Below are 20,592 nucleotides of genomic sequence, written 5' to 3'. Positions count from 1 at the left end.
TGCAATGGGAGGCTGCTCTTGATTGGGTGGTTGTGTGGTATGCAATGGAAGGCTGGTTTTGACTGTACACATTGTGAAATCCATGTCTCATGCAATGGGATAATTAATTGTTTTCCTTGAGTTCCTGAGGCTGTGATGTCGGTCCTCTCTTGCACCCTGGTGATGAGGAGTCACACATTAGCTGTTTATCTGATGCTTTGAGGTGGTTTGTGTTTGTGTTTAACACCTTTCAAGTTGTCCTCTGTGCTGTTTTCCAGCAGGTTCTACTGTTTGAACCACAAGGTATTAATCTAGGCATCTTTGTTGTTGCTGTCACTGAGTGGTGTTTTAGATAGGGTTTTCATTGCTCTGAAGAAACACCATGATCATAGCAACTCTTATAGATGAAAACGTTTAATTGGGGTGGCTTGCCTGCAGTTTCAGAGGTTCAGTCCATTATCATCTTGGAGCATGGTAATGTGCAGGCAGATGTAGTGTTGGAGCTGAGAGCCCTACATTAACGTGGGAGACCCCTTTATATGTTGTGAATATGTTTTATTACCACTGGTTAATAAGAAGCCTGCTTTGGCCTATGGCAGTATAGAATATAGATAGATGGGAATCCAAGCAGAAATAAAGAGAGAAAGAAGGCAGGGTTAGGAGAGAAAGAAGCAGCTGCTGGAGAAGCAAGATGTAAGGTAACAAGCCACAAGCCTTGTGGTAAGATATAGAATAAGAGAAATGGGTTAGTTTAAGTTGTAAGAGCTAGTTAATAATAAGCCTGGGCTAATAGGCCAAACAGCTTATAATTAATATAAGTTTCTATGTGATTACTTGGGACTGGGAGGCTGAGAATGAAAGCACAAACTCCAGTTATATCTTGACTCAGAGGCAACAGGAAATCAACTGACTGTCACACTGAGTGAAACTTTAAATAAAGACCTCAAAGCCCACCCCCACAGTGATACACTTCCTCCAGCAAGACCATACCTACTCCAATAAGGCCATACCTCCTAATAGTGGCACTTCTTTTGGGGACCATTTTCTTTCAAACTACCAACAAGTTGTTGTGTTTTATTTTTTCTGACTTGATATAATCTAAAGTCATCTGGGAAGAGGGAATGACAATTGAGAAAATGCAGCTATCAGAATGACCTATAAGCAAGCCTGTGGGAACATTATCTATCTGTCTGTCTATCTATCTATCTATCTATCTATCTATCTATCTATCTATCTATCTATCTATCTATCGTGTATCTACCTATCTATCATCTATCTGTCTGTCTGTCTATCTCCCTATCTATCTATTGCCACATGGAAGAAAGAAGTTGAAAGTCAAAATGAAAGTGGAGAAGAAGAGACAAGGAGGGAAGGGAGGAGGGAGGAAAATACACTATGTGTAATGTGCAATCCCCAGGATAGGGTTCCACTAAGATCAAGGCAGCCTCTATGCTAGCATTACCCTGGGTTCTTCCTGATGTTATCTCTGGATCACAGAATCTTAGTCCCTTTTCATTGGCTGTTCTTAAACATGGCCAAGTCAAAGCCACCAGATGCTGCAGTGTTTGAGCTCTCTCCAGTCCTTTTCCAAATGTGGGGGTTGGTGATCTGCATGGATTTTCACTACTCTGCCATGTGCAGGCCATGTTGTGCTGACGTCATCGAATCACCGTCCCAGCTAAAGGATGCTTTGCTGGTCTTTGTTTCAGCGCTAGGCAAGTGTTGTGCCTCTAAACTACACTACTGGCCCTTTTTTATTTTTATTTTGAGACAGGGTCTCACTACATTGCTGTGACTGTCCTTAAACTTGTGACCCTCAGGCCTGTTTCCAGGTAGCCAGATCACAGGCCTAGACTACTGGACCTGGCCCCAAGGGTCCCTGCCCCCAAGGCTGGGAGTGGAGCGAGGTGAGAAATGTTTAAAATTTCATCAGGATTCTAGCCACACTGGTGAACTGCTTGAGGAACATGTTTCTATTTTAAACTTCATTAAGCTAAATGTCTTGAAGAAAATAATCATTTCCATTTTTGAATCTTTACTGAAAATATTTATTGACACTAATTATTCTCCATGTAAACACTGAAATAAGAGCTTGGATTACCTGTCTATTTCCTGTCTATTTTCATTTTCTATTAGGTTTTACTGAGAGAATTCTGTGAGTGCACATTTTATATAATTAATAAATCAAATTTACCTGATTACAGCCAGTCATTGGTTGTGTTTTACATTTTCAGGATCAGTACCCAGAGGCATGCTTAGGTCTCACAGGAGGGATTATCTCAGTTCAGTAGCATTTTTACAACTGGAACAAAGACTTTACCGTCCAGGTAAACTCTAGTCCAGATACAGAGTCCCAGAAGCTAAGCCGTCTCTGTATCGGTTGGTTTTTAATTGCTGTGATGGAACACTACAATTATGGTGACCTATAGAAGTAAGAGTTAATTTGGTCTATGGTTCCAAAAGGGTAAGAGTTCATCGTTGCAGGGAGGCGTGGAAGCAAATAGCCCGCTGTTATGGGAATTTTGTCTATGTTGTGGTCCAGTGTCCAAGGGAGTCAGGAGTTGGTTTGAGAGGGCAGGGTTCACATTCATTTGGTCAGAATGAATCGTGGAGTTCTCTGGCCAACTCAGGAAAGAGAGGCCCCCAGGAAGAAGAGGCGGGGCCAGAAGGTTGCTCAGGCTTTTCCAGCCAGGGAGTGAAGGATGGTGGTGTGTGTCCATTGGTCACTTGAGATTATCTAAGGTTTGATCTTTAATATTTGTTCCCGAGTTCTAGTTTATAATAAACCATAAAAGAAATAACACTAGCCAGCATGGTGATGGCAGCTGAGAGCTCATATCTTCAAATGGAGTAAGAAGCAGAGAAAGTGAACTGGAAATGGTACAAGGCTTTTAATCGCAAAGCCCGTCTGTCCCCAACGAAATACTACCTCCACCAAGGCTGCATCACGTAAACCTCCTCAGATAGTGCCACCAGCTGGGGACTAGGTGCTCATATACATGAAGGGCGTTCTCATTCAAAGCTCCACAGTCTCTTTCTTGCCCCTTATCCCCATTTCTTACCATGGCTGAAATAGCTTTCCAAAAGTCCTGGCTTCTAATCCCATGGTTTCTTACCTCATGCCTGCTGCCGGAAAGATGGAATCATAGCGGTGCCCTTGGCCAGAAGACAATGGAGAATGTAGACTTGCCTGCCATAAATAAAGCACTGGCTGAACCCCAGGCTGAGGTGATGTCCTGTGGACAGAACACTGGGTTTTAAGAAGGCTGTAGAGCTGGGTTGGTGGTGAGGACAGCCTCATCCTGTGTTAGGAAGAGCTGTAACTAGGAATCTGGGATATTGCTAAAATCACAAACACTGGAACCGGCTAAGTAACCAGAGAGAATGCAAGTGGGGACGTGGATAAGAGAGCTGAGGTGGACAGAGCACACCGTCTGGAGCTTGGAGGAGAGCTGGGGGAGGACTAGAAGGGAGTCATGGGAACTTAGTGGGAGGGGGGGGTTCAAGGACATATGCTCTGCTTGTTGGAAATCACTAAATGATTTTAAGGATGTATTTACAGCTGTAAGGGAACTTTAAAATGGCAGTAGTGGGATGAATTTAGGCCAGGGAGGCTCTGGAAATGGGGTCCTGGTAGGAACTTTACTGTGAGAATGCACTTCACCACTTGTATGAGATTGCCGGCTTGATACTCGACTCTCAGCTCTAAGTAGAGATGAAGATGTAGCTTTAATGGCCAAGCCATAAGGACAGGTTGCCTGGTAGAGATGTTGCTCACTGTGTATTCTTGTCACCTTAGAAGCATGCTAGCGTGCCTGTCCTCTCAGCTGTCATAAGAATCTCCAGCCCCTGGAGCGCAACACCGGCCAAGCTTATGCCTGACCCCGGGGGACATTTGCCCCACTGAGCCCTCAGACATGTGGTCTGCCACAGTCTCAGGGGCTTCTCCAGCATGTCCTGCCCTTTGACAGGAAGGGAAGGAGCACAGGGGCTCAGAGCTTGACTCTCTGGAGTGGGCCTGTTGGAGGTCCTGTGGTTAGTGAGTACAAGGCAGCCTGGAGTTAGAAAAACCCGGTTTGAAATCAGTTTGACCATTTACTACCTGTTCTGCAAACTCAGAGTAAGAACAGTGGTTCTCTTGGGTTGTGGCAAGGATCAAGGGAGATGCCAAGGATGGTTAACAATGTTCCTGCACTAGTGAGTCCTTGGGCTGTGACCTGCCATGTACACCTTTATCCTTGATTCTGTGAAGTCCCTTTTGCTACTCTGTAATCTGTGGTAATATATTTCTTCATTTGTAAATGAGGAACTACAAGCATCACCTGAGAAGCTTGTTCAAAGCTCAGAAGACTCTGCATAGTAGGTAATGTTAGGCGCCACATCTGATCTTCCCACTTCACCACAGTGAGCTTAAATGCTTTAGGGATGGTGAGGCAGAGTGGGCTGGAACACTCTGGTCAGCAGGCTCGAGGCTCCATGCCTGCCCATGGGGTGCCTATGCAGTGGTGGCATTCATAGCACTTGGCAGTACATCTAGACCACAGAGATGACTTCGTTCCCTAAAGGCAAGGGCACTTCTTAGGAGGAGGAGGGAGGGGGCAGATCCTGGAGACAGAAAGTAATAACTACAGAAAACTCCAGCTGCACTGTTTGAAAACTAACTTTAACTTTACTTTGTTTTTTGTGACCACACATATTTCAGAAAAGTAGGAGGGGATGGCCACCGAATGGTCTTTAAATGGAGAGAAAAGTTAACTGAGGATTTTAATGCCCCAAGGAGAGTTCATCCAGGGAATAACAAAGCCCCATGCCTTTATTTACCTGGTGACAATTTATTGATTTTTTTTGTTTTGTTTTATAATTTTAAACAGTGTGAGAGATTGTTATGGACAGCTGACCCCAGAAAGGTCTTCAGCAAGCAGTCGGTTGTGCTGACATGATAAAAATAGGCAAAGAGCAATATAGGCCACCTGAACATTTGATTAGTTGAAAGAAGATGAGACAATCTTCAAAAACATTGAACAAAGACAAACATTTAGACCAAATATACCTTTATCTACATCACCAAACAGAGATTAGTGCCCAGAAATGTATCTTGGCTTTGTTATAGTCTTTGTTTAAGAAATAACTTTGTTCCCACCTCTCCCCCAGCTCTATTGCCTTCTGTAGAGAGGTGTGCCCTTACTCTATGGGTCTATGTCTCTGTTCCCCAGACCCAGGACAATTCATTGATTTGTTGATACAATTGTGGGCGCAAAGCAAGAATACAGCAGTCTGTATTCTCCGACTGACAGTCGGAGGTTTCTGTCCTGCCTGGTTCCTGCAGTTGTTAAGTCCCAAGGAAATCACACAGTAATTATGCTCTGATTGGCCTAGTAGCTCAGGCTTCTTATTAACTCTTATAACTTGTTATTTGCCCATAATTCTTGTCTGTGTTAGCCACATGGCTCGGTACCTTTTTCGGCAAGGCAGTCACTTGCCTGCTCTGTGTCTGGCTTTCTCTGTGTCTGGGTGATGACTAGCAGACTGAAACTTCCCTTTTCCCACAATTCTCATTGCTCTGCTTCTACTTCCTGCCTGGTTGTCCCGCCTATACTTCCTTCCTGGCTGTTGGCCAATCAGCGTTTATTTAAAATACAAGTGACAGGGTACAGACCATTGTCTCACAGCAATCTACTACACTTATCTCCTCCCAAAACAACACAGAAGCTGCAGGTAGGGTTTCCAAAAGTAGGTGCTAAGGACCTTAGGGATTATGGACTAGGAATCAATGGTAGTAGAAGTAAGAAGGTAGGACAAAATAAAAAAATAAGATGCAGGCCAGACAAATCAGAACGGAGCTCCCGAGAGAGGATTTTCATCAGGATGTTCCTCGCAGGTCAAAATATTCCAGCCACTCAGTCATCAGATGGGGCCAGGTCATAGCGAGTGTCCTCTTGAGAAAGGCTCAGGCTGTGAGGGACAGCCAGATGAGGACCTCCACTGGCTGTATCTCTTGACAGAAGTGTCACCGTAATTAGCCTGGCTGCTAATTATGACAATGCTTATGGCTGTTCTCAGGTTTTTGTAAGACAAGACAATGGGATCTGGTAGTTTGTATAAGACCACATAGGAAGCTGTCTTCCTTGGTTTGTGTGAAATGCAATCTGTCCCAGCTCTAATACACATTTTGTCTAAAATATGCTTTAGAAAGACGATCTAGTGCCGGGGGTGGGGAGGATTCCCATGAGCAAGGTACAATATATGAAGGTCGTCATAACGAACCCTTTTCTGAATGCCAATAAAAGGTAACTTAACACAGAAAGAAAGATGCATTGGACCTTGGCGTTCACTTCTTAGATTGTAAGTTAGGAACCCTGATCTCTCAGGGCAAAAAACTAGCTAAGATGCTTCAGAAAATATTTTCTTTTCTGTTATTTACTGTGTAATGACAAGTGCCTCTAAAACTCCGGGCTGCAAGGCCACAGTTTGTTATTTATCACAAGGATGTGGACAGACTGGACTGGGCTGGGGGTTCCGATTCAGGCCGGATAGGCTGAGGTCACAGTCACAGCTGTATCCAGCTGGAGCTTGGCTAAAGTTGAACTCGCAGCATGGTCCCCCCCCTTCTCTCCTTCCCTCCCCCCCCCCCGTGTCTGGGGCTGTCTAGGTGGTATCCTAGCTAGACTTCATTACAACATGGTAGCGGGTCAGTCAGATTGAGGCTGTCACGTTTTCTTTTAAGGTCTCCACTTAAAAGCCACAAGGCTGTTTTCTGCTGTGCTGTCTTCATCAAGAAAACCCCAGAGAAAGGCCAGATTCTTCTTGGGGCAAAGGACAGCCAATAATCTGAACGTAGACACTATGCTGTCTTTTTCTCCTGCTGGCATTGCCCTGGGATTCCTCTTGCAGGAGCCTCCTGTGGCTCATGCCTGTGCAAACATCCTCTGATTCACAAGGGCATTATGAAATTCTAACTGATTTTTCTGACCAGGTTTACAGTCAGAAATCAGAGAGCACAGCTCTACCCCTAAAAAACCAGCCATTGATCAGAGCATCTGATTTGGAGATGGCTCTCCCCCAAGTAGAGTCTGCTGCTACAGCCTGGATTCGCCAAAATCTTCAGCCAAAGCTTAAGCTAAATTTTCAACTCCTGTTTTTTGCCGTTCATTGTCGGTTTACAAGCAGGCCTTGTTCCCTCAAGTCACTGGGAGACTGTTGGCAACTTAGAGTTGTAGAAAACCTTTTATTTATTCAAAGCGTGGGCTTCGTTTCTCAAAAGCTAGCCGTTTCATTCTGGGCTGCGGCTATGTGGCTTGGTTGTTCATTGATCTGAGATAGTGATGTATCTGTCCTTCTCTGACAGAGAAAGGATTATTTTGGGGCAGTGTCTGCTTTAAATACTATCCAGAGTGTGGGTTCTCAGCAAAAGCACTGGCCGCTGGGCGCAGAGAATTTGTTTCTATCCATTGTTGGTCAAATGCTATACAGGTCTGATAGAATTCTGTGCCCAAGGCGCGGTAGAGTCTATTGTTTTAGTCTGTGTAGTCTTTCAATGAGTAAACTTAATGTTTCACTTAACTCAGTCATTCAACAAAGTCTCATAGCCTAGGACGAATATGATTAGGATTCAAGAAGTCACTGAACTTATAAAAAAAAAACCTTTATTTTTACTAACCTTTTGCTGCAATAGTATTTCCTTCCATTATGAATTATGGAATTCGGCATTTCCTTTTGTTTTGAATGTAGGCAAAAAGCTACAGCATCACTGGCAATGCTTTTGCTACCTGGCTAGAAAGAAGAGCCGTTTTTATATCAGATTCACTGTCACAGACACTGCGGCTGATATCTGGAAGTGGCTTTGTGCTCATCGTTAGAGTTACAGCCTTGCTAGACCCAGTGGTTTCAGATTAAACCACTATATAATATATATATATGTATATGTATATATATGTATACATACATATATATATACACCAGTGTGTGTGTGTGTGTGTGTATTGCAAATTTAAGTTTCTTGTCAAGTATTTGGTCACAGAAATGAAAAAAAAGGGAATGGCAGTATTTTGACTAATTTGAAAGTGATTTAGCATGTTCAGACATGTGTACATGGATGATATTGGCCATAACCACCCTTTCATATCAAGAGAGTTGAGCAGTCATAGATTTTGTTATCCCTAGGGGATTCTGAAATCAATTCCCTGCAGACACTAAAGCCCACCCCTCCCCATTTTAAAACATTATGCCTGTATCAGATAGACAGAGGGGCCTGTGACTCCCACACACAAAAGATTAGGGACCCATGTGTTAGACTGTTTTAAATTATGGAAATAATATATAGAGTCTCCCAAACCCAAATCACAGCCTAGCTTTTGTGACGGAAGGCTGAAAAGTTGTGAGCTAAGCTAGTAAATAAATTATTACCCTGGTGCCCCTACCTACTTCTCCTGATACCTGCATATTCTGCTAACACCGTAGGGGAGGGGCTGAAAGGACAAACACAATGTGTTCATGTTCATCATAACAAATATCTGAGAGAAACTATTTGAGGAGCAGCGTTTTGTTTCTCTGCTTCTGAGATTTTGGGCCACACCACTTGGCCCTGTCATTGTGGATGTGTGGTTAGGTAGAACATGTAAGAGGGGGCATACACTGTAGAGTGTTGGGAAGCATAGATTCAGAGCATGGGACAGTGGCGGAGACGCCTCCTTCAATGGCATGCTCCCAGTAACCTGCTTCCTCTCTGAACCCCATCACTGGTCTGATGATTGGATCCATCCACCAGGGACAAAGCCTTCAACACATGGACGTTTTGAGGGATACTTCCTATCCAAACCATGATATGCCTGGTTGGGTCCCTGCTCTTCTCCTTGGCAGTGTGACTTCAGGCAAGTTATTTAGCCTGTCCAGGGGGTTCCTGACCTGGGACACATTAGATTTCTTAAACTTGCTGGGGAGGATAATCTGTTTTCCCTCACACAAGTGTTATCACTACTGACTATCCATTCAAGATTTAGTTTTTAAAAGAAAAGGAAAGATTCACAGACTTTTAGGTTCTATGATGCTGCAGCTAAGGCTTACTGATTACTGAACACCTGGTGACCATGTGGCATCTGCTCCTTGTCTTCCTAGCAGCCTCTCCTGCATTAATCTGTTTTCACAGGGCAGGAAGCTCTCCCCGTGGTCATGGGGTCACGCACTGATATCGTGTTAAAAGTTCAAATGATTAAATTACTTCCGTAATGTTTATCAGCTTGACCTAGAGCTGTGTCTGGTTATTGCTTCCCTGTGGCAGGAAAGCCATCTAGATTGGCATTAGAAGTAGGAACAGTTGAGGTGATGTTTGCCATTGATTTTGTCTAAGTTGAGCAATACGTTATTGCTTCTCCCTTCTGTTTTAGTTGTTTATCCGGAGATAGGGGCTCACTCTGCAGCCTACACTGGCCCCCAGCTTCCTTTCCTCTGGCCTCACCAGTGCTGCATTTACAGATGTGCACCACCAGGCCTGACGCCAAAGCCCTGAGTCCCTCCTGGTCCAGCTATGTATGATCCGAAACATCCCTGTTGACAATACATGAAGAGCACCCAGCCTTTAATTTTCTTTTCATTTGTACCAAACTCCTAACAGATGGAAACAAAGAAGGGGAATGGAGGATTTTAGCTGTAGCAAGCAGCAAGCAAGCTTCACAACAAGAGAGCACACTTCCTGGGCCTGGCCTCTCCAGCACAGAGATCTCACTATTTATTTTTGTTCCTAATATTTATTTTTTTACACAGCGGCCAGAGTCCCGGGGTTTAGGTTCTGGCGGTTCTGCCTTCCTGGAGCTGCTGTGCAGCAAGGGGACTTCCAGCTCCAGCCTTTGTTTCAGTTTTAGTCCTTTTCTGTGTCCTTGCCACCTACTGTGTCGAGGGGGGAGGGACTGACCTCTTCCTAGCTGTGCTGGGGGAAGAAAAAAGTTCTTCAGATTGCAGATTAAATCTCCTATGGATTCTTTGCTGTGTACCTGGCTGCATCAATAGGCAGTCTTTCTTTTTCTCTCTAAAACTAAATATTAAATGCATACTCAGTGGTACCGTTTGTGGAAGGGTGAGACGGATGAGAGGTGAAAGCCATTATCCTTGCCAGCATTAAGAAATCCAGCATTCCTGTATCTTGGCCTTCCCTGTTCCAGCCCCAACCTACTACCCCTAGAAGGAAATGTCTTGGGTTCTGAGTTCATCATTCTCTTCCTTTGCTCATTTATATTAATAATCCTTTATATGTATGTGTATATAATATATACAATATGTTCTCTAGAAATATACATTCTGCTCCTTTTGTGCTTAATTTCACATAAAGGATCTACTCAGTGTGTGTTTTGAGATGACATAGCTTGGTGCCAGCCTGTACTGGCAGGTGGTGATGTGCCCCTTGCTACTCTTCTTTTGCACTACACCATGTGATTGCATTATTAACCCATCCACTGCTGGTAGGCCCTGGCGTGGCTCCTGAGACTCTGCACCTACAGTTGGTCTCGCTGTGAACATTCCTGCCCACAATCCTTTGTGCCTGTGTTAACAGGACTAAATACCATGTGTCTTCCACATGGATTGTGTCTTTGATGCCTACGAGGTCGGGTTATTGAACATGGTGAACTTTTCCTTGATATCTTTCTCTTCTTACCTGAGCTGGGTAGTTGAGGGAGGTCTTCGCGTCTTTCCTGTGTCTTATGTTCGCGGTTAGTTTTCTCTCACTCTTCCCTCCTGCTGTCTGCTTTTCTGGTCCCCACCCTCTGCACTGACTGTGGCATACCCATGTCTCCAGGATGCCTCAGTTGTGAGTTTATTTGTACATAATACCCTGCTGAAGTTGACTTCAAGGGAAGAAGGTCAGAAATACATTCCTTCAGCACCTCTCAACTCAACTCCACCAGCCAGTGCCTCTTTACTAAGAGACAACTAGTCAAACTGCCAGGTTTCCGCTGTGTCTTGCAGCTATGGCCCAGCCTTAGGCAACAGCAGAGAGAACCCGACTCTTTCTCTCTCGGAATCTTTCTCACTTTCATCTCCTGTCTGTCAGACAGGAAGAAGACATGATTCAGCTGGTTTGCTCTGCCATGATTCTGCCTTTCCCCAAGTCTTACCAGGAACGTAAGGGGAGCCGTCATTGTCAGCTCCCCCCACACCCGCTCCTCAGCTGGCAGCTCTCACATCTGCTCCGTAGTCTCCTGCCCATTGGCCTGATTCGATACATTCCCCAGTGCTCGTCATAGAAACCCCAGAGAACTACTTAAAAAGCACAACACTGCATTCATACAAAGCAATAAAAATAGTGCAGTGTTTAGGGGAGCATCAGAAAGCCATGTGGGCTTTCCCACACTGAAAATTCCCAAGTGAAACCCGCTTCTGCTTTGTGGTGGTGTTCTAAACGGTGCCACTTAAGAGCGTTTTGGATTTGTGTCTGAAACTCCTATTGTTCATTTCTTTCCTTTTCCAGCAGCTCCTAATGCATCAGTTGACCCTTGCTTGCCTCAGCACTTTTCTAAACTGTAAGTCTGGTCGTGTCTTTTCCTTGTTTAAAGCCTCTTACCCTCTTGCCGATTCCCTTGGCTTAATAGGATACCTGCTCAGGTCTCAATCCCCTCCCCTCCCCAGCACAGTTAGAACCCTGAGATGCAAAGCAACACACCATGACACCATGACACCATGTCACTCCCCACATGAGCCTAGCAAGCCCCACAGTGTTCCCACACCTTCTTGAAAAGGCACTTGCTGCTTTGGCTGGTAAAATACTCTCCCCATCCTTGGCTCATTAAAACTCAGTTCCCATGCTCTCTCCAGGAAGAGCCCCTCTGCATAGCTCTTTCTCTGCGACTCTGATTGGGTACACCCCCTATTGCGTGTACTACATTGGGTACCGCTATGGTCAGCTTCTGATGAACACCAAGCCCCTTGAGACTGAAATAATATGGCATGGCTCCATTTGCACACCCTTTACCGTAGTCCCTGGGACTGAGTGAATATTCAATGGATTCCAATCAAACTGCCTTCATTTTCATCCTTAGACCTATCTCCTCTCCCCCTCCCTTCTCCCTCTCTCACCCCTCCTCTCCTACACATGCGTGTATTTAAATACATTTCCCAATGAAGAGGATGGCTTCTCAGCACTTAGATAGGGCAGGGCATCTTCTAGAAAATAGACTAGACATGCAGAGATAATGAAGACATCAGACCAGTTCTCTCCCCACCAAGGGCTGTTTTATTTCAGCCATAGACTATTTCCCTTCTGTGTTCCCTAAGAGGAAAAAAACAAACACAAAAACAAAAAACAAAACCAGCCCCAAAGACTATTCTTGAACACGAAGTTAAGAAAGAACTTGCTTGATTATCCTGCGGCTGAGGACAGCATCCTCTCCTTTCAAAGTCTGGATTCTTGATTTTTGTTTGGTTTCCTTAAGTTAGAAAAATCCACACTGCTTGCTTCCTGAAAACAAAGGAAACAATAAACAATAGCTACTCCCAATTTGACTCTAAGTGTTTTCCAGCAGCCTTCTTAACTCACTTGGCTCTATTTCATCAGCAAGGACCGCTTAGCATAAAAAGAATACTTCCAGATTAAGCTGTCCAAATTGCACTGAGTTAATACTCTGGGAACTAATTTAGTGTATGATTAAAATATACATTGGCTAACAGATCTATTTATTGATGTATTACAGCTAGGCAACAATGTATAAATTTCTCTTATCTGTTGAGTGGTTTTTAATAATCTATTGAAATTTGAAAGAGAACCATTTCATTAAATGGGAAGTGAATAAATACTAAGAAATCTAACATTTAAGGAATTATCTCCACATGGACAATGGGTTTTAAAAATTAAGGATATTTCAGTAACAAGGAAGAATGGGATTTGCTTTTTAAACAGTAACTTTTTGTTGTTTGGATTCAAAGCGTAGCCAACAGTCACAGAAATCACTATGGGGATGCTAAACAGAGTCAGAAAACAAACAAGGGAGAGATGGGAGGGAGAGGAAGGCAGGCTTGGTCCCTGGCCCAGTTGTGTTAGAGGTGACTGCCATGCGGGCTGCTGAACCAAGGAACTGAATCTTCTTACAGTTTTGGATTCAGAGATCAAATGTTTTATTTCAGGAAATGTCATGAGGAACGTTTTGACGGTTGGCATGCTCTCTACCCTAAACCCCTGGGACTCAGGAACAGTTGTGAGTTCTGGGAGACCTGTTGACTGTGGGTCAATTGTACAGTTAAATTGAAATATCCTGTCTGGTCTGAAGTTTTCCTAACAGTCAGAGGAGCACACTGAGTCCTCTGATGTAGAAGCAAGCAGCCGGGACATGGTGGGTAGGCTTGAAGTTTCTTATTGCCTGTTACCCCAGAAAGCCTGGGGCAGGTGTGGGCAGACAGGCATCAGGCCTTCTCATCTTTCTGCAAGTATTTGAAATTCAGCCCATCTGATTTCTAGAAGCAAGGTTTCATTAAAGTTTGGGGCCTTATAATTTATGTCTCAATGTATGTTTCTTGGTATAGCGGGAGCCTTCTGTCACCGTGACAGAATCGCCATGGATGAAAGGGACAAAGGTCATATTTTTAAGATTTATTTATTCTTATGTGCATTGGTGTTTCACTTGCATGTACGACTGTGTGAGTGTGTCTGATCCCCTGGAACTGGAGTTGCAGACAGTTGTAAGTTGCCATGTGGGTGCTGGGAATTGAACCCAGATCCTCTGGAAAAGCAGCCAGTGCTCTTAACTGCTGAGTTAACCATGGTCACACTGCCCATGGTCCCTGAACGGGGTCAACTGTTTCGCCATCTTCAGGCCTGTGGCCAAGTTGCACATCATGGCAAGAGTGTGTGGTGAGGCAAAGCTGCTTACCTCATGGTGACCTGGAAGCAACAAGACAGAAAGAAGCCAGACTCCAATATCCCTTCAAAGGCAACAGCTCCAGTGACCTTACCTTCCACTGAGATCTCGTAAAGGCTTTACTGTCTTCCAGTAGTGCTGAGGGCCAGGGACCTAACCTTCAACAGCATCAGTGTTTGGAGACTACTTCATATGCAAACCATGACACTTGAGGTTACCTTGAAAAAGAGGAAGCATGTTAGCTTGTTCCTTGTTTGTCTGGGAACGACAAAAATGTAAGAAAACCGTTGTCTGAGAACACGTTCAAGGCTTCCGTTTGTATTGTTTGCGAGGGTCAGTGGTGTCACTGCCAACTCAGCTGATTTCCTGCTACTGACTTATGAAGTCATGGAGTCTGGAGCTTACTGACAAAGCGTCTAGTTGGCTTTTCTGATTCAGTAGGAAGGGCCCAGCACAGCCCTGTGAGAACCATCCCCTCTATCTTTCTGCAGGAAGTAGAATCTGAGCGGGTTGGCCGGCTCATGCTGCACGATATCCAGGATACTGAGCCGTCCCCACTGCTAGAGGGCACTGACTGCTTAGCCTCTGCCCTCTGTCTACCCAACCCCCACACAAAAGAAGCAACAAATGGAGATCCTGAAATAAGATACCCGGTAATGGTAAATAAAGAGCTGAATGGTGCTTTCTACCCTCCTGTGGATATCAGATTCAAACACTGGATTCAGAAAGGCCAAATGAGGAGGGGAGTTTCAATTACTTTTTAATTGACTCAAACAACTTGTTGTAAAGTGAGTTCCTAAAAGGGGAAAAGCCAGAAGAGTTTCTTGCCATTCCGCTAAGGCGAGTAAGGTCTTGCCTGCTTGTCATTTGTGTGTAGAGCAATGGAGAGGTTTGGCACTACCTGTGGGGAGAGGGGGGAGAGGGGGCGCAGAGAAAGAATGGGATGGATGACGGCTTGGGCAAGTGGAAGGGTAAAGTCACCGAGGTGATTAAGCTGAGTGTGCTGATGGTGGTCTGAGCCCACGATCAAGCTATTTTCTTTTAATCAGATGCTCCCATGAACAAGAAGGATCCCTAATATGGGACTCAAAAAAAAAAAAATAAAAACCTTTGAAGATAAGTATTTCCATTTCTTAACAGTGGATCAAATTCTTTTTTTTTCTAAATAAGTGGTGGTGAAGTTTGTTTTCCGTCTCACATGTGATGTCTCCTCCACATTCGCTTGGAATCCTTTTAGAGCTTCTATTATGTCAGCGCCATCATCTTCCCCGTTATAATTTGCTGATATGTGCTTTTATTATCTTCCCACTTAATATTTACCTAAGAATTATGCACAGGTATCCAAATTTAAGAAATATATGCGATCTGGTACGCTCACAGCCCTCCAAGTGCCCAGGATACCTTTAACTATTTCGCTCAATTTACACCACCTTTGTGCAAGTGGCGTTTTTTGCCAATGTCATGACAAGAAAAATCATTATTTTTGCCCATTATTTTAGGGATAATTTTCCTTCTGTCTGATGAATAGCCTTTAGACTTTCTGTTGGCCAAAGTATTTTTCAGTCTCTCATTTCCTTAGAAATGCGTCGGTGGGGTCTCCGCGTGTACAGAGGTGCTAGCCTGGCAATCCTTTTAGAACTTTGAAGACATGTCCTCATCATCTTCCAGTTCTCATCATTTCTATAATTAATGTCCTCCTTCTTTCCCCATGATAGTTTTGAAAAGTATCTCTTTTATACGTGTGTGCATGCCTGAGTGAATATATGTACCATGTGTGTGCCTGAGGATGTCAGCAAAGGGAATGAGCTTCCCCCGGGACTAGAGCTGTAACTGTTGCTCCTGGAAACCAGACCTTGGTCCTCTGCAGGGGCAGTCAGCATTGGAGCTTCCCAAAACTGAGAAGAGGTAACTTTCATCAAGCCTGGACAACTATCAATCAGTATCTCTAAATCTTTCTATTTCCTTTGCCCTATCCCTTGGATTTTATTCTAGAAGTCCAGCCTAGAATAATCTGATGCTTTGGAGACTCCTGGCCTTTCTGTTGTAACGCTGCTATTCATGCTTCAGCCTGGACGTTGTTGACTAACCAAAAACATAAACTTCTGTTTCTAATAGATTTTCCTTCTCCTACGTATAAACTACTGCAATACCATTTGTTACGTTTGCAATTTCATTTAGGAATGGGTGGAAATCTTTTTATTAATATTTGTTTTTATTATGTATGTATGTATGTATGTATGTATGTATGTATGTATGTATGTATGCATGCGTTAGCCTTGTGTGAGCCTATGTGAACCTTGTGTGAGCATGCTGGGAGAGGGTGTCACAGCCTCCATCAGTTCAGTGGTGAGAGGATTTCAGTGGAGCCGGTTGCTGGGGTTGCTGAGGCTGTCGAATCTCTGGCTCTTTCCCTCTGCAGACACTGTGGGTCTAGTGGAAATTCTGCTGTTTCCCAGTGCCAAGCCTCCATTTCTTGCCTTTGGAGGTTGTCAGTGGGTTCTGTTTTTCTTCACACCTCTGAGACCATGAGGTCAGCTTTCTCTCAGACCCACAACAGACGACACCCACACCAAAGCCCCAGCTGGATTTCTCCAGGAACACATGATACTGTGACGGCTACGTGTGGATCCACTAAGGCACGGGAAGCCCCTTTTCGCCTCCTGTCCAGTAGTCATTGCTAGCCTGCCGGTTGACGATGGGAAACCCTGAGGGTGACTCCTCCTGTGCATTGCCAAAGCATCCCTGCCTTGACCTTTGCTCTGGTTTTCCTGAGCAGCTCTTTTCTCATTCATAGTCAGAGGTGTCTGTTGGGACAATGAAAATAGGTCCAAAACTACCTAGCGATTGCAGAGGAAACACTAAATGTGGCTGGGTTGCACACATTAAAATGACTAAAGATATAATTTTAGGTTAAGTGGATTTTCCTGTAAGTAAAAATAAACCCCAAATCAACTCTGCTCACCCCAGCACATCCCAGCAGCACGTAGTCTGTGCTTGCCGGTCTACTACTCAGTGAGCATAAAGAAGCTGTGCCTGCTTACCTGTTGTCTCCTGCACATACAGGAGCAGATCCCTCCCTGACAGTGTATACCTGCACCCCTGAACCCCTGCCCACCCACCACTGAGGAGTCTGCCCTGTCCTGTCTGCATCATAAGGCCATTGTAAATTTCTCTGTGTTCTGGCAGCCAAAGAAAAGCTCCGACTGGGAAACCTCTCCTGCTGGATCCGCACCTCTAGATCCAGGGAGAATTGAATCATTTTCTCAGAACTAAATTGGAATGAAGCTTTAAGTGTTTGCAAAACTCTCTTGAAATTCACGGCACACTTATGACCCCTGGAACATCTGGAGCACATGAGCTTTGAGAACTCCCAAAATACATCGTTTCTGGGGATGAGGCTATTTCCATCTGGGGAGCCCTGAGATTAATCTTGTCACATTTACATATGTAATCACAGCTCTGCCACATTTGGTCGCACACCTCTGAATGTTGCTGAGTGGCTTGCATCCTTGATTTGTGAGTCGTGAGACTTAGCTATAAAAAAAAAAAAGAAACCTGAATGTGTTATTTTTTTTTTCAGCACTCATAAATTTACTTTTGCGGTCGATGTTGATAAAACTCTGTGTGTGGATCAGCTTGGGAACTTGGTGCCATCTGAAGCAGCCTTGTGCCTACAGAGGCTTTACCTTCCAGTGTTAGGGACACTGGGCCCTATGTCATTGGCTCGTTACGTATGGTAGCTCACAAGTGGACCAAGGTGAGACACATCCCAGCGGAAGGTGATTATGTCCAGCTCCCTTGTGCTCCACACCACTGAATGAGCGAGGATGTGGAAGGTGTCCAGGCTCAAGGACATGTGTGTGGAGAGGAGGAAAGACGCCCAGGGAGGACAAGAATCATGCGGTACTTGTATTGTGTCAGCGGGGATAGAAAATCCCCTGCTTTGCTGCAGAGAAGAGAAAGTACTGAACAGCAGACCCCAACAGACAGTCCTTAGATGGACAGCGCCAGCCCCGCTTTGGAATTGCTATTGTTGCAGGTGCGCAAGGCCCTCTGTGGACCCTCAGAATGGGAAAATCCAAATATTTTTATGCACATCCAAGTGAGGAAACCTCTCCTTAAACAACTCTTTGAAGCCAAGATTGTTGATATGACTGCCAGCAGACTGGGTGTTCCAGGGTAGCCAAGTTAAAGCTGATAGTTTAACTCTAGGAACCTCTTAAAATTAATTTACTTATTTCTTTGCATGTGTGTGAGTGTGCGTGTGTGTGTGCGTGTGTGTGTGCGTGTGTGTGTTCAGGAACACAGGAAGTGGTCAAAAGAAGGGACTGTGTGGCCTGGCATGTTACATTTGTGCTCAAATCTCCACTGCATCCTCCATAATTGCACAGCCCGCCCACATTAACTACTGAGCCATCTCGCCATTACAAATCCTAGGGGCTTAATATAGATCATTATGGATGGATATTATTAACGGCAAACAAATGTTTATTTATTTTGTGACGCTTGAGCGCTAACCCAGGACCTCTACATGACTACCATTCCTCGTATATTCAGGTACTGTGCTAAGCACTCCATACACAGCACCCCAGCACGTCTTCACAGTGAATCGAAAGGGAAGTATGTCTCTCCAGGTTGGACAGTCAGTGGTGCTCATGCTGCTGGAAAGCAAGAGAAGCAACCCGCCCTGCTGCGATGGGCCGCAGACAACTGAACCCCATACCTAACACTGTGAAACCTAACACTGCTTAAATGATTGGATGTCTAGCTGCAGGGCTGAACAGGGTTTGACTCCAATAGTAAGGGCAGACATGCTATGAGGTCAGAGATGCCAACTTTCTCTTCCATTTGAGTTATCCAACAGGTGACTCGGGCACCAGCAAAAAGTCAGTGTTTCAGCAAAAGCGGAAAGAGATTTCAGAAAAACATCTTCCGCAGTGGTCCCAGCCCATGTCCATGGTCACGTCTGCAGACTTGTGGAAACTTAAGAATGTAACGCTGCCCAGAATCCAAAATGAGTCGTTTTTTTTTGTTTTTTTTTTTTTTAGTTAGTAGTACAGATGAAGTGAGAGGAGTTTTGATGTGTCCTTGGATACCAGTCCTCCTCATCTTCATTTATGGGGCCCTCTGGGGCCCCAACAGTTCTTTTCCCAGCTAAGAGTCGGGACAGAAGAAAGCACACAACCTGCTTTTAGTGGACAGCAGGGTAGAGGCCTGGAGTCAGCGTGTTTAAACACACACTCGTAAGCTCGTGCTGAGGAGTTTGGGATCTGCCCTTTTACTCCCTGCATTCGGTTCAGTTTTCCACCTAGCTCTGTTCCGCCCTGCCATAGGCCAAAGCAGCATCTTTATTAACCAATGGTAATAAAACATATTCACAGCAGACAGAGGGGAATCCCGCATCACCAATGTCACCATTTATTTTGAAATATGTCACAAGATCCGCTGAACTCCCAGATGGAGTCAGGCATTAGAAAGAGCAAAGAAGGCAGATGTTAGTGAGGGGGGTGGGGGGGATGTGAGCACAGGAGTCTTTGGGAAAATAGTCTGTGTATTTGAACTTTTTTATAACATGATATCAGAAAAATTTAGAATATTCTAATTCTGTAAGTGCTTAAAAATAATCTTTTCTTTCAGGCATCAAGGATTTCTGTTTGTTATTTTAATTGATTAATTAAAAATATCCCCTTTATTACTGTTAAAAACTTAGTGGGGAGAGCCTCCCAGTGTAAGGGCTGGTTGGGCTGACTAATTAAAAGGCAGAAGTTGCAGCCTGATGTGGCCTTGGGTTAAACCTTTCTGCCTCCAATTTCTAATTTTCTAATTAGAGAAAACGCTAGGGCATTTACTCCCAGCTAGGGATTCAGGACAGAAAGTCACTCCAAAGGGGAAAGAGAAGTCCTGTTCAAGATGATGCTAACTGTGTAGAATCTAAGAACTGGAGTTAAAAAAGCTCTCTGAACTCTAAGGTAAGTGTGAGGACCTCTGTGGAAGGCAGGCTTCTGTATCTGCTTCTGTTTGCTGGCGCTCTGGGGACAGATCTCAGAGATGGGCTCTACCGTTGAACTACATCGCACACCGTTCTGAATTAGTGTTTAATCTGAGTTTCTATTTTCCACGCAATGGTAATATGTATTTTTCTGTGTTCTTCTTTTGTTTTTTCCACTAAGGTAATTGTCCGAGGTGGAGGACACATTTTGCCCCATGACCAGCCGCTGAGATCTTTTGATATGATCAATCGGTTCATCTTTGACAGAGGATGGGAACCTTATAATTCATAAACTACTTTCCTTAACTAGCTTTGAGTTTTAATCACAAAATATTAAAAACTAAAGATGTCATAGAAATAAGAAATATATCCCTTTATATTTGCAAGCTATTTCTTACCAATAAAAGTCACCCTGAAAATGCATGATTTTTTTTTTGACTGGAGTTTATGGTTTGTTATCACTCCGAAATTTAGGGGATGGGAAGAATAGGTTCTGATAGAATATCTAGTCTTTCCCAGGATAGAAAGTTCAACAAATTAATAGGCTTGTGATAACATCTGGTTCAGTAAATAATGCGGTTTGTCTCATAACACATCTGTGTTAATGGCTTTCCTGTGCTTTGATCAAGATACCTGGCATCCAGAAACAGCTAAGGGAAGGAAGGTTCGCTTTGGCTGGTGGCTTCAGTCCTTCATGCAGGAAAGGTACTGCAGGGGCTCTCGGATCATGGTAGCAGGCTTGTGGAGCGAGCCTGTTCACACACTGGTGGGTCAGGAAGCAGAGAGAGA

At 44.3% G+C, this 20,592-nt stretch overlaps 1 protein-coding gene across 1 annotated transcript in view; it reads left to right on the top strand.

Moving 5' to 3' along the window:
• Window positions 1-20,224, top strand: part of Cpvl (carboxypeptidase, vitellogenic like) — a 101,156-nt gene extending 80,932 nt beyond the window's left edge. Inside the window, exon 12 of the mRNA XM_013351370.1 lies at window positions 19,985-20,224. Coding sequence (XP_013206824.1) covers window positions 19,985-20,095 — 111 coding nt within the window. The 3' untranslated portion in view covers window positions 20,096-20,224. The remainder of the gene's footprint in view (window positions 1-19,984) is intronic.
• The last annotated feature ends 368 nt before the right edge of the window (window positions 20,225-20,592 follow it).

The sequence above is a fragment of the Microtus ochrogaster genome, linkage group LG3 (assembly GCF_000317375.1).
Source record: "Microtus ochrogaster isolate Prairie Vole_2 linkage group LG3, MicOch1.0, whole genome shotgun sequence".
Taxonomy (NCBI): domain Eukaryota; kingdom Metazoa; phylum Chordata; class Mammalia; order Rodentia; family Cricetidae; genus Microtus; species Microtus ochrogaster.
The sequence above is the reverse complement of the archived record's forward strand: the minus strand, read 5'-3'. Positions and strand labels throughout refer to the sequence as shown.